The 13,088-nt window shown below is 39.9% G+C and overlaps 1 protein-coding gene across 12 annotated transcripts in view; it reads right to left on the bottom strand.

The window, feature by feature from the left end:
• The window catches only part of LOC132405014 (transcription factor 4-like), a 649,090-nt gene that overhangs the window by 485,065 nt on the left and 150,937 nt on the right, over positions 1 to 13,088 (bottom strand). For all 12 annotated transcript variants that reach the window (XM_059989695.1, XM_059989690.1, XM_059989698.1 and 9 more), the window contains one exon: positions 11,511 to 11,572. In XM_059989695.1, coding sequence (XP_059845678.1) covers positions 11,511 to 11,572 — 62 coding nt within the window. The remainder of the gene's footprint in view (positions 1 to 11,510; positions 11,573 to 13,088) is intronic.

Genomic DNA, 13,088 nt, shown 5'->3' with positions numbered 1-13,088 from the left:
TTCTGCCATGTTTATAGACTATTCAGTATTAAATCTGGAATTCTAAATGCATTTTAACCACCTTACCAACTTGCCTCGGCAACTTTAAGAAGTTTGTTAAATAGATACCAAAATCCACTCTGATCATCTAAGCTTTTCAAAATTGTGCCGTGTATACTGTCTTTCCATTTTCTGCTTGCAGAGGGCATCACGACACAATTCTCTGCTTTAATTCCATCTGCCATTTTTACGGCGCTCTCCATGTCACTCTGAGATGTATATTTACCTGATCGTGAATTACTTTGGCAAATATTGAACTGTCTTCAAACTTTGTAAAGCCGCCTCCTTTTACAAAGCCTACACTTATTGCAAAAGGAGGAATGGACCCAAAGTGACCTTTGGTGAACTTCATCCTCCAGCACCTCTTTTAATTAATCCCATGGGTTTCCAGTCTCTTAATAAAAATTCACTGTAGGAATTTAAAGAATGCCTTCAAAGCTTTGTTATACAAATTACCACTTTGAAAGGCCTAGGCAGACTGGACATGGAGAGGATGCTTCCTATAGTGGGAGAGTCTAGGACTAGAGGGTACAGCCTTAGAATACACATCCATTTAGAACAGAGATGAGGAGGAACTTCTTTAGCCAGAGGGTGATAAATCAGTAGAATTCACTGCAACAGATGGCTGTGGAGGCCAAATCATCAGGTATACTTAAAGTGGAGGTTGTAGGGTTCTAGATTTGTATGGGTGTCAAAAGATACAGGGAGAAGGCAGAAGAATTGGGTTGAGAAGGAAAATAAATTAGATATGAATGAATGGTGGAACAGACTCAATGGGCTGAATGGTCATATTTTGTTCTGAGGTCTTATGGTCAAATAATCACAGAATTGGGAAAAATCACTGCCCAAGAAGTTTATTTCTATTTCCACTCACCAGAGATGCTGACAAATAATGTTGGGAGCATTTTTAATACTCCCTATTTTTATTTCTGATCTCCAATATGTGCAGAAAATGGCATAATCCTTCAGACAATTGCAACTGGGGGGGTGGGGTGGGGAGGATGTAGCTGTCTTGGAAAAATAATTGTGTGGCAGCTTTGGAGTTTAAACATTTAAAACAAAAATGAAGACTGGGGTGATTTGGTAGACATTTTGGGGGTGAAATGGTAGCGTAACGGTTAGCACAACCTTTTACAGTACCAGAGACATGGGTTCAACTCCCGCGGCTGTCTGTAAGGGGTTTGCCCCTTCTCCCCATAAACATGTGGGTTTCCTCCAGGTGCCTCAGTTTCAAATATGAACGAGTTGGTAGGTTAACTTGTCATTGTAAATTTTCCCACGTCTAAGCTAGGATTAAATAGGGGGTTGCTGGGCAGTGTAGCTTAAAAGGGCTGGAAGGGCCTATTCCAGACGGTACCTTAATATGCAAAAATAAATAAATAAATAACCCGGACCTATTTCAAAAAAATATGCTTAGCAAAACTGAATTTCTCGGGAGGTATCAAAAATGAAAACCACATATGGAGGATATGCCTGGAAATAATAGGTAAATCAAGCTATCATTATTGCTTGGAAAACTCAGTGAAAACACTCACTTTAACAGTAATCTGTCAGTTTGGGCTTATAGTTTTGACATTGTTGTTCATGCATATCCTTCATTTCCACGACTGTCCAGTTGCCTGGACTGGCTTTTTGTTCTTATCTATCCAAATGCAATCGGAAAATGAGTTACCATATCCTCAACTCCAGCTTTTCCTTTGGTACCCCTGGTGTTACTGGTATAATCTGGACAAATCTAACTCTGCTCCCTTTCATTTCCCTTCATAATTGCATAGGTATGCCAGTGGCCATACAGTCGCAAGAAAAAGTCTGTGAAACCTTTGTAGTTAACTGATTTTATGCATTAATTACTCATACAACAAGGTCTGATAGACAAACATAATCTGCCTGAACTAAAAAAGCACAAACAGTTATACTTCTTCTCATCAATACTGAGTACACCATTTAAACCATCACAGTCTAGGTTCAATATGTAAACCTTTTGGGCAATGCATTATACAAAAGCTATTTGGAGTCAGCTGTTCCAATCAACGATCGCTAAGGAGGTGAAAGAGAACCCAAGGGTAACAGCAAAGGACCTGCAGAAACCTCTGGAACTTGCTAAAGTCTCTGTTCATGTGTGCACTATAAAGAAAACACTGAAGAAGAATGGTGTTCATGGAAGGACTCTGCAGAGAAAATCACTGCTCTCAAACATTGCTGCTAAAGACTACCTGAATATTCTACAACACTTCTGCGACTATGTTCTGTGGACAGATGAGACAAAAGTTGAACTTGGCAGAAAAAAGTTTGGAGGAAAAAGGGCACTGCACACCAACACCAAAACCTTATCCCAACTGTGAAGCACGGTGGAAGGAGCATCATGGTTTGGGGCTGCTTTGCTGCCTCAGGACATGGGCAACTTGCAATCGTTGAGAGATCAATGAATTCAAAATTGTATCAGGACATTTTACAGGAAAAGGTCAGGATAGCGGTCTGTCACTTAAAGTTTAAACGAAGTTAGATAATGCAACAAGAGTAAATCAACAACAAAAAGAAGAAAATTGTTCTTTGGAATGGCCAAGCCAGAGTCCAGACTTTAACCCAATTGAGATGTTGTGGCATGACCTGAAGAGGGCTGTTCATGCAAGGTATCCCAGAAATATTGATAAACTGTTTTGTATAAAGGAAAGATCTAAAATTCATCTTTGCCATTCTGCAAGTCTGATCAGCGTATACAGAAAATGTTTGGTGGAGGTTATTGCTGCTAAAGGAAGTTCTACCAGTTATTAAATGCAAGGATTCACATACCTTTTCCAGCCTGGTCTGTGAATGATTAAACAATGTGTTGAATAAAGACACGAAAAGAACAATTGTTTGTGTGTTATTAGTTTAGGCAGATTGTGTTTGTCTATTATTGTGACTTAGATGAGGATCAGACCACATTTCATGAGTAATTAATGCAGAAAACCAGGTAATGGCAACAGTTTTTCATTCAGAATGTGAAGAAATTTAGTTTGTCAGTAAAAGATTCCAGCAAATTTCTACAGATGAACCATGGAGAGCACTTTGACCGGTTGCATCTCAGTTTGACAGACAGACAGACATACTTTATTGATCCCGAGGGAAATTGGGTTTTGTTACAGCCGCATCAACCAAGAATAGTGAAGAAATATAGCAATATAAAACCATAAATAATTAAATAATAATAAGTTAATCATGCCAAGTGGAGATAAGTCCAGGACCAGCCTATTGGCTCAGGGTGTCTGACACTGTAAAGTATGATGGCCACAGGTAGGAAATTCTTCCTATGTCGCTCAGTGTTACATCTTGGTGGAATGAGTCTCTGGCTGAATGTACTCCTGTGCCTAACCAATACGTTATGGAGTGGATGGGGGTCATTGTCCAAGATGGCATGCAACTTGGACAGCATCCTCTTTTCAGACACCACTGTCAGAGAGTCCAGTTCCAGACCAGTATGAAGGCCCCAGTGCAATTACTGAAAAAGTTGCAGAGGGTTGCAAACTTAGCCAGCTCCTTCATTAGCACTAGCCTCCCTACCATCGAGGGCATCTTCAAAGGGCATTGCTTCAAGAAGGTGGCCTCCATCATTAAGGACCCTCACCATCCAGAACACAATCTCTTCTTATTACAACCACAAAGGAAGGAGGTACAGGAGCTTGAAGATACATTTTTCAGATTTTATGAACAGATTCTTCTCCTGCCAGCAGATTTTTGCATGGTCAGTGAACATGACCTCGTTATTATAATTTAAAATAATGATAAGTGTTGCACTGCATTTCTGTGCAAAACAACAAATTTCATGGCATATGTCAGTAATAATAAACCCAATTCTGATTTTCTCCGACACACTACATTTTTTTAAATGATCTGAAACACCACGTTTCTAATACTATGTGGACACCATGTTAACCTTAAGTTAACCTGACTAACCTTAAGTTGTCAGGATATTTATCTGATGTTTGTACTGAATGGGCAAAAGATTTATCAAACTCAATGTTGGGAAGACCAAGCACCCAGTTTGTTCTGAAGTCAACAATGTCATGCCTCTCCAGCAACTGCTTTGGAATGAGCCAGACTGTTTGCAACATTAATGTTAGCATGCTTTCTGGGAGGACTAGAATATAAAAGCATGAGGTAATGCTGAAGCTTTCTAAGATATTAATCAGACCACATTTATTGCAATGTGAACAATTTTGGGCCTCATATCTAAGGAAGAATGTGCTGGCATTGGAGACGATCCAGACAAGGGTCACAAGAATGATCCCAGGAATGTAAGGGTTAATATATAAGGAGAGTTTGATGGCTTTGGGTCTGTACTTGCTGGAGTTTAGATAAATGAGGGGTGATCTCATTGAAACCTGTCAAATATTGGATGTCCTAGATTGAATGGATGTGGAGGGTATGATTCCAATAGTGGGAGAGTCAAGGATCAAATGGTGCAGCCTCAGAATACAAGGACATTCCTTCATAACAGAGATGAGGATGAATTTCTTTAGCCAGAGAGTGGTGAATCTGTGGAATTCATTGCCACAGGTGACTATGGAGGCCAAATCTTTGGGTATATTTAAAGTGAAGTGTGATAGGTTCTTGATTAATAAGAGCATCAAAGGTTCGGGGAAGAAGGCAGGAGAATGGGGCTGAGAGAGATAATAAATCAGCCATGATTGTATGGTAAAGCAGACTCAATAGGTCAAATGCCCTAATTTTCTCCTATACAGTATCTATGGTCTTTTAGCAAGGTATGGTAGATGTTGGAGATCTGAAATAAAAACAGAAAATACCAAAACACTTTCAGTAAGATAGCATAAGAGTAGAAGTTAACATTAGATCCATCAGAAATTTTCTCAATTTATAAAGGTTGAAAGATTTAAAGATAAGCTTTACTTGCCACACATATATTGAAACATACAGTGAAATATGCAATTTTCTATCATCGACCCACATAGTCTCCGGATATGATGGGGGCTGCCTGCAAGTGCCGCCATGCTTCGGGAATCAACCTAGCAGGTCCACGACTTAATAACCCTAACCTGTACCACCAGGTTGAAGAGCAGTTACTACCCCACAACCATCAGCCTCCTGAACAAAAGGGATAACTAAACTTACACTTTCAAATCTCTTACTACCAGTCAGTCCTGACGAAGGGTCTCGGCCCAAAACATCGACTGTACTTCTTCCTATAGATGCTGCCTGGCCTGCTGCATTCCACCAGCATTTTGTGTGGGTAGCGGGAATTGAAGGCCAGTCAGGAACAATGGCGGTGTAAAACATCACGCTCACTGCTAGCTCCTATGCCACTTGAATAAACATACCTAAAATGCATTCTACAAAGTGCTACAAAGAAATCTTTCTTAGAGGCTGGAAACTTTTAGCTTAAAAATAATGCAATACTTGTGAAACTGGCTCATTGACAAGAAACAAAGAAATCTGGTGGGTGGATGTAAAACACAATTAAAAATTGATCAGAAAACAGGAAGTCAGATTTTAAGGACTTTTTTTGCAAGATTGCTTGAAGCAACCAATGCTGTCCAAAAACATTAATTTCTGGAGTCCCTTATGTCCGCTGAATCGCCTGGAAGCAGGATTAGAAGATATCTTGCCAGAATTTGCAGATTAGACCAAAATAGTGGAAGGAAGAAAATCAGGTTGAGAGTTTTCCCATCTGGAAGGCAGTGGGATTTGGAATTTGCTGCTTTAATGGGGGATAGAGCTAAAAGGTTTTATTTTGTTATAATTTGCATGATTTTCCTTTTGCACATCAGTTGTTAGTCAGAATTTGTTATTTATAGTTTTTCATAAATTCATAAAATGAAACTCAGGGTAGCATATGGTGACATATACGTACTTTGATATTGTATTGACTTTGACTTTGAAAGGTTTGATCAGATTAAATGAAACACTTGAAAAGGTGGTTGAACTGCCGAATCCTTTATTAATTAAGCTTACTAATTAGAACTCAATAATAACCCATGAGTACCTTCCTGCTCTTAACTTCAATCCCTCTAGCAATGAAGGCCAACATTCCAGTTGCCTTCTCGGTGACCTATTGCATCTGCAAACCAACCCTTTGCAATTTGTGCACAATCACTCCCAAGCCTCTCTGCACCACAGCATGTTGCAACGTACCAACGTCCCACAGCCAATGATTGCTAACTTCAAGTTACCCAAAATCCTTGAAGCTTCATTTAACTCTTAAAGGTCTTAATATTCGCCAGTTCTCATTAACTCTACAAGTACACCAAGAACAATGATCCTCCACTACTAGTTTCTATTCATCACCCACTTCCTTCATCCTTCATTAATGACCATAATCCATTCCTTGGGAGCGATTGCACACAAATCACAAAATGTTGGTTTGCAGTCCAAGAGGTTATCCAGAAGGCAAATGGAATGTTGGCTAGAGGAATTCCACCTTTAAGTATCCCTTAAATGATTTCTTTAAGCAAATCTTGTTTTTGGCTCAGCTGCATTGCATGTAAAATTGTGAAAGCAGAGTGTCGATGTGTGGAGGGGGAGAAATCAGGGTGGAAAAAGAAAGTTCAAAGTAAACTTATTCTCAAAATATTAAGAAGGAGTAGGTGTTGGAGGTCTTAAATCCACATGTACGGTGGATATTATGGGAAGCAAGGGAAGAGATTGTCAAAGTAAATGCTATCAGAGTATTCATTTATTGACATACAGCGCCGAATACGACCAACCCCCTAATTTTAATCCTAGACTAATCACGGGACAACTTACAATCACCAATTAACCTACCAACAAGTAGGTCTGAGGGAGGAAACTGGAGCACACAGAGGAAACCCACACAGTGACAGAGAAAACATACAAACTTCTTAAAGGCAGCTACAGGAATTAAAACATCAGCCTTGGTACTGCAAAGCACAGTGCTAATCGCCCAGCTACCGTGCCACCCATATAGGTCACTACGTACAACCCTGAGATTCATTTTACAATCGAACAAAGAAATACAATAGGATTAATAAACACTACACACAAAGAACCAATATGCAAATAAAGACAAACTGTGTAAATACGAAAAGTAATAAAATAAACACTAATAATAATAGGAAAACTTGCAAAATTTTCTCCAATTATACTGAAGTACTTAGAAAATCTCATATCTCAAAATCTCAAAGGATTTATGAACATTTGGAGAGGTATAATATGATTAGGAATAGTCACCATGGTTTTGTCAAGGGTAGGTTGTGCCTTACGAGCCTGGTTGAATTTTTTGAGGATGTGACTAAACACGTTGATAAAGGAAGAGCAGTAGATGTAGTGTATATGGATTTCAGCAAGGCATTTGATAAGGTAACCCATGCAAGGCTTATTCAGAAAGTGAGGAGGCATGGGATCCAAGGAGTCATTGCTTTGTGGATCCAGAACTAGCTTGCCCACAGAAGGCAAAACATGGTTGTAGACAGGTCATATTCTGCATGGAGGTCAATCACCAGTGGAGTGCCTCAGGGATCTGTTCTGGGACCCTTACTCTTCATGATTTTTTTATAAATGACCTGGATGAGGAAGTGGAGGGATGGGTTAGTAAGTTTGCTGATGACACAAAGGTTGGAGGTGTTGTGGATAGTGTGGAAGGCTGTCAGAGGTTACAGCGGGACATTGATAGGATGCAAAACTGGGCTGAGAAGTGGCAGATGGAGTTCAACCCAGATAAGTGTGAGGTAGTTCATTTTGGTTGGTCAAATATGACGGCAGAATATAGTATTAATGGCAAGACTCTTGGCAGTGTGGAGGATCAGAGGGATCTTGGAGTCCGAGTCCATAGGATGCTGAAAGCAGCTGCGCAGGTTGACTCTGTGGTTAAGAAGGTGTATGGTGTATTGGCCTTCATCAATTGTGGAATTGAGTTTAGGAGCCAAGAGGTAATGTTGCAGCTATATAGGACCCTGGTCAGACCCCATTTGCAGTACTGTGCTCAGTTCTGGTCGCCTCACTACAGGATGGATGTGGAAACCATAGAAAGAGTGCAGAAGAGATTTACAAGGATGTTGCCTGGATTGGGGAGCATGCCTTATGAAAACAGGTTGAGTGAACTCGGCCTTTTCTTCTTGGAGCGACGGAAGATGACAGGTGACCTTATAGAGGTGTATAAGATGATGAGAGACATTGACCGTGTAGATAGTCAGAGGCTTTTTCCCAGGGCTAAAATGGTTGCCACAAGAGGACACAGGTTTAAGGTGCTGGAGAGTAGGTACAGATGAGATGTCAGGGGTTAGTTTTTTTCACACACAGAGAGTGGTGAGTGCGTAGAATGGGCTGCTGGTAATGGTGGTGGAGGCAGATATGATAGGGTCTTTTAAGAGACTTTTGGATAGGTACATGGAGCTTAGAAAAATAGAGGGTTATGGGTAACCCTAGGCAATTTCTAAGGTAGGGATATGTTCGGCACAACTTTGTGGGCCAAAAGGCCTGTATTGTGCTGTAGATTTTCTATGTTTCTAAAGCTATGGATAAGTGTTGCTGTGGTACATCAAAAAGATGACTACAAATCTGGGGGGAAATGTCTAGGTACCGTCAAAGTACCTAGCGAAATTTTTATTTCCAATCTCACACAGCAGAAAGAATTCTCAATTGCAAGATCATAAACATTGTAAACTTTCAAGGGCATTAATTAATGTCACAGGCAATTGTACTGCTTTTTGTGAAAGGAAACAAATTAATGTATCCTACAGGTTTACTGGTGATTATATGCAACTGTGAAATGCAAACTAAACTGGAAATTAAGCTGGATGGGGTACAGGAAAGATTAATGAGGATGTAACCAGGGAAAGAGGGCTTGAATTAGGAATGTGCATCCCCATGAAGAGTTGGAATGTGAAGGGTTAACTTACCGAATGATCAGTGTCAGAGTTTTGTAATTTAGGTGATTAGATAAATACTTGCTTGACTTACAGTGGTATTCAAAAGTTTGGGCACCGCTGGTCAAAATTTCTGTTACTGTGAATAGTTAAGGCATGGTTTAAGAATAAGGGGTAGGTCATTTAGGACAAAGTTAAGGAAAAACTTCTTCTCCCAGAGAGTTGTGGGGGTGTGGAATGCACTGCCTCGGAAGGTAGTGGAGGCCAATTCTCTGGATGCTTTCAAGAAGGAGCTAGATAGGTATTTTATGGATAGGGGAATCAAGGGATATGGGGACAAGGTAGGAACCGGGTATTGATAGTAGATGATCAGCCATGATCTCAGAATGGTGGTGCAGGCTCGAAGGGCCGAATGGTCTACTTCTGCACCTATTGTCTATTAAGTGAACATATATGAACTGATCTCCAAAAGTCAAAGTTAAAGATGAAACATTCTTTTCAACATTTTAAGCAACACGAGTGTATTATTTTTGTTTTCTACAATTTTAGAGTGAAAAAAGGAAAGGAGCACCATGCAAAAGTTTGGGCACCCCAGGAGATTTGAGCTCTTGGATAACTTTTACCAAGGTCTCAGACCTTAATTAGCTTCTTAGGGCTATGGCTTGTTCAGAATTATCGTTAGGAAAGGCCAGGTTATGCAAATTTCAAAGCTTTATAAATACCCTGACTCCTCAAACCTTGTCCCAACGATCAGCAGCCATGGGCTCCTCTAAGCAGCTGCCTAGCACTCTGAAAGTTAAAATAAATGATGCCCACAAAGCAGGAGAAGGTTATGAGAAGATAGCAAAGCGTTTTCAGGTTTCCTCAGTTCATAATGTAATTATGAAATGGTAGTTAACAGTAATGGTGGAGGTCAAGTTGAGGTCTGGAAGACCAAGAAAACTTTCCAAGAGAACTTCTCATAGGATTGCTAGAAAGGCAAATCAAAACCCCTGTTTGACTGCAAAAGACCTTCAGGAAGATTTAGCAGACTCTGGAGTGGTGGTGCACTGTTCTACTGTGCAGCAACTCCTGCACAAATATGACCTTCATGGAAGAGTCATCAGAAGAAAACTTTTCCTGTGTCCTCACCACAAAATTCAGTGTCAGAAGTTTGCAAAGGAACATCTAAACAAGCCTGATGCATTTTGGAAACAAGTCCTGTGGACTGATGAAGTTAAAATAGAACTTGTTGACCGCAATGAGCAAAGGTATGCTTGGGGGAAAAAAAGTGCAGAATTTCATGAAAAGAACACCTCTCCAACTGTTAAGCACGGGGGTGGATTGATTATGCTTTGGGCTTGTGTTGCAGCCAGTGGCACAGGGAATATTTCACTGCTAGAGGGAAGAATGAATTCAATTAAATACCAGCAACTTCTGGAAGCAAACATCACACCATCTGTAAAACAGCTGAAGATGAAAAGAGGATGGCTTCTACAACAGGATAATGATCCTAAACACACCTCAAAATCCACAATGGACTACATCAAGAGGCGCAAGCTGAAGGTTTTGCCATGGCCCTCACAGTCCCCCAACCTAAACATCATCGAAAATCTGTGGATAGACCTCAAAAGAGCAGTGCATGCAAGATGGCCCAAGAATCTCACAGAACTAGAAGCCTTTTGCAAGGAAGAATGAGCAAAAATCCCCCAAATAAGAATTGAAAGACTCTTAGCTGGCTACAAAAAGCATTTACAAGCTGTGATACTTGCCAAAAGGGGTGTTACTAAGTACTGACCATGCAGGGTGCCCAAACTTTTGCTTTGGGCCCTTTTCGTTTTTGAAACTGTAAAAGATGGAAATAAAAAAGTAATCTTGCTTGAAATATTAAAGAAATGCATCATCTTTCGCTTTATGCCTTTTGGAAATCAGGTCATCTTTTACTCACTTAGCTATTCACAGTTACAGAAATTTTGACCAGGGGTGTCCAAACTTTTGCATGCCACTGTACATACTTGCTTGAGTGTTTTGCTGTTTGTAGATAAATAGTTAATGTGCTTACTCGCGGTCATTTCTTCTGTCCCACTTACCGAATCCATGAATCTGCTCCCAAATAACAGGAAGTAGGTATATGAAATTCATGAGAAGCACAGATAAGTAGGGGACATTGCTTTTTCCCCCAGTATAGGGGTGTCTAAAACTATAGGACATACAATCATGGTGAGTGAAAGCTAGATGGGATATAGAAACTGAGGATATACAAAGCATGTTGCCAAAGGAAGCTATGAAAAAAGGTACAAATATGTGGATAGAAAAGATTTAGAGTAATATGGGCCAAACACCGGCAAATGGGACCATTTCAGGAAGGCATTTTGCTCAGTGTTGACAAATTGGACCAAAACCTCCATTTCCTTCCTGCATAACATTATGACTAAAAACTAAATTTGTAGAAATATTATAAAAATATTTGCAATATCTCCAACTGCTTTGAAGTTTTATTTTTATATAACAAAAAACCTTCTGAACCAAATTAACTTATGAATATCAACAAAAACTAAACAAATTGATAAGGTTCTTGAATACGACTTAAGAGCAGAATTAGGCTATTTGGCCTTTTGAGTCTGCTCCACTAATAGTAAGTAGTAATAATAATAATAAAATGTGTTGTCTTACCCTGGAAGGGCTGGGATGACCACTGGCTCCCCAAGATCCAGAGCTTGACCTGTCTTCCAGATCTAAATGCAAGATAAAGAAGAAATATCCACATTAGTGCCTTAGGCAATGGTGAATGTAGTACAAAATACCAAGTACAAGTAAATTTATTATCAAAGTACACATATGTCACCATATATACAAACCTGAGATTCATTTTCTAGCGGGCATACACACAATAGAATCTAAGAAACACAGTAGAATAAACGAAAGACCACGCCCAACAGGACAGACAAGCAACCAAGGTGCAAAAGATAACAAATGGTGCAAATACAAAAGAAAAAATAGTGAATAAACAAATCAGCAATAAATATCAAGAACATGAAATGAAAAATCCTTGAAAGTGAGTCTATAGGTTTGGTGAAGGCGCAAGTGAAGTTATCCCACTGGTTTCCGAATCTACTGGTGTGAGGCTTCTACGTGACCTGAGATGTGCTACTGATGTCCAGATAGTACTTTGCCCCAATACCTTTGTTCTATTTTACAGTTCAAGTCAACGATCAATGGGAAAATTGTTTTTTTGTCAATCAATAACCCACTGATAGTGATATCTGCTCCATACTTCACTACATATGCTTCTTGATGCAGACCTTTGAAGTTATGACAATGTTAACTATGAAATTAACTACTCTCCCTGGAGTGTAGGAGAATGAGGGAACTTTGATAGATGTATACAAAATAATGAGGGGCATAGATAGAGTAAATGCAAGGAGCCTTTTTCCATGGAGGTTGGGTGAAATTAGAACTAGAGGTCATACATTAAGGGTGAAAGGTGAAATATTTAAGGGGAACCTGAGGGAGAACTTCTTCACTCAAGAGGGTGGTAAGAAGATGGAATGAGTTACCAACAGGAGTGGTGGATGTGGGATCGATTTCAGCATTTAACGAATTTTTGATGGGAGGGGTATGGAGGGCTGTTGTCCTGATGCAGGCTGAGAGAAATAGGCAGAGTTTCAGTTAACATAAGAAGAGCATTTGATGGATCTGTACTCGATGGAGGTTAGAAGAATGAGGAGGAATCGCATTGAAATCTATCGAATAAGGAAATGTCTAGATAGTGTGGAGATAAAGTGGATGTTTCTAATAGTGAAAGCCTCAGAATAGAAAAGTCTGTCCTTTTAGATCGGAGATGAGAAGGAATTTCTTTAGCCAGAGGGCGGTGAATCTGGAATTCATTGCAGAGACAGCTGTCAAGACCAAGTCACTGAGTATATTTAAAGTGGAGGGTTATAAGTTCTTGATTAGTCAGGGTATCAAAGATTATGGTGAGAAGGCACAATAATGGGGTTAAGCAGCAAATAAGTCAAGCATGGTGGACTGGTTGAGTAGTCTTTATAGGCCAAATGGCCTAATTCTGCTCCTGTGTCTTATGGTCTAAAAATGTCCTCTCACTTCCTCGGGTAATTTTATTGCAGTTGACTACAAGGGGTGATTGATAAGTTTGTGGCCTAAGGTAGAAGGAGTCAATTTCAGAAAACCTAGCACATTTATTTTTCAACATAGTCCCCTCCTACATTTACTCATTTAGTCCAGTGGTTG

The sequence above is a fragment of the Hypanus sabinus genome, chromosome 14 (genome assembly GCF_030144855.1).
Source record: "Hypanus sabinus isolate sHypSab1 chromosome 14, sHypSab1.hap1, whole genome shotgun sequence".
NCBI lineage: Eukaryota > Metazoa > Chordata > Chondrichthyes > Myliobatiformes > Dasyatidae > Hypanus > Hypanus sabinus.
Note: the sequence above shows the minus strand (reverse complement) of the source record. Positions and strands in the feature narration are given on the sequence as shown.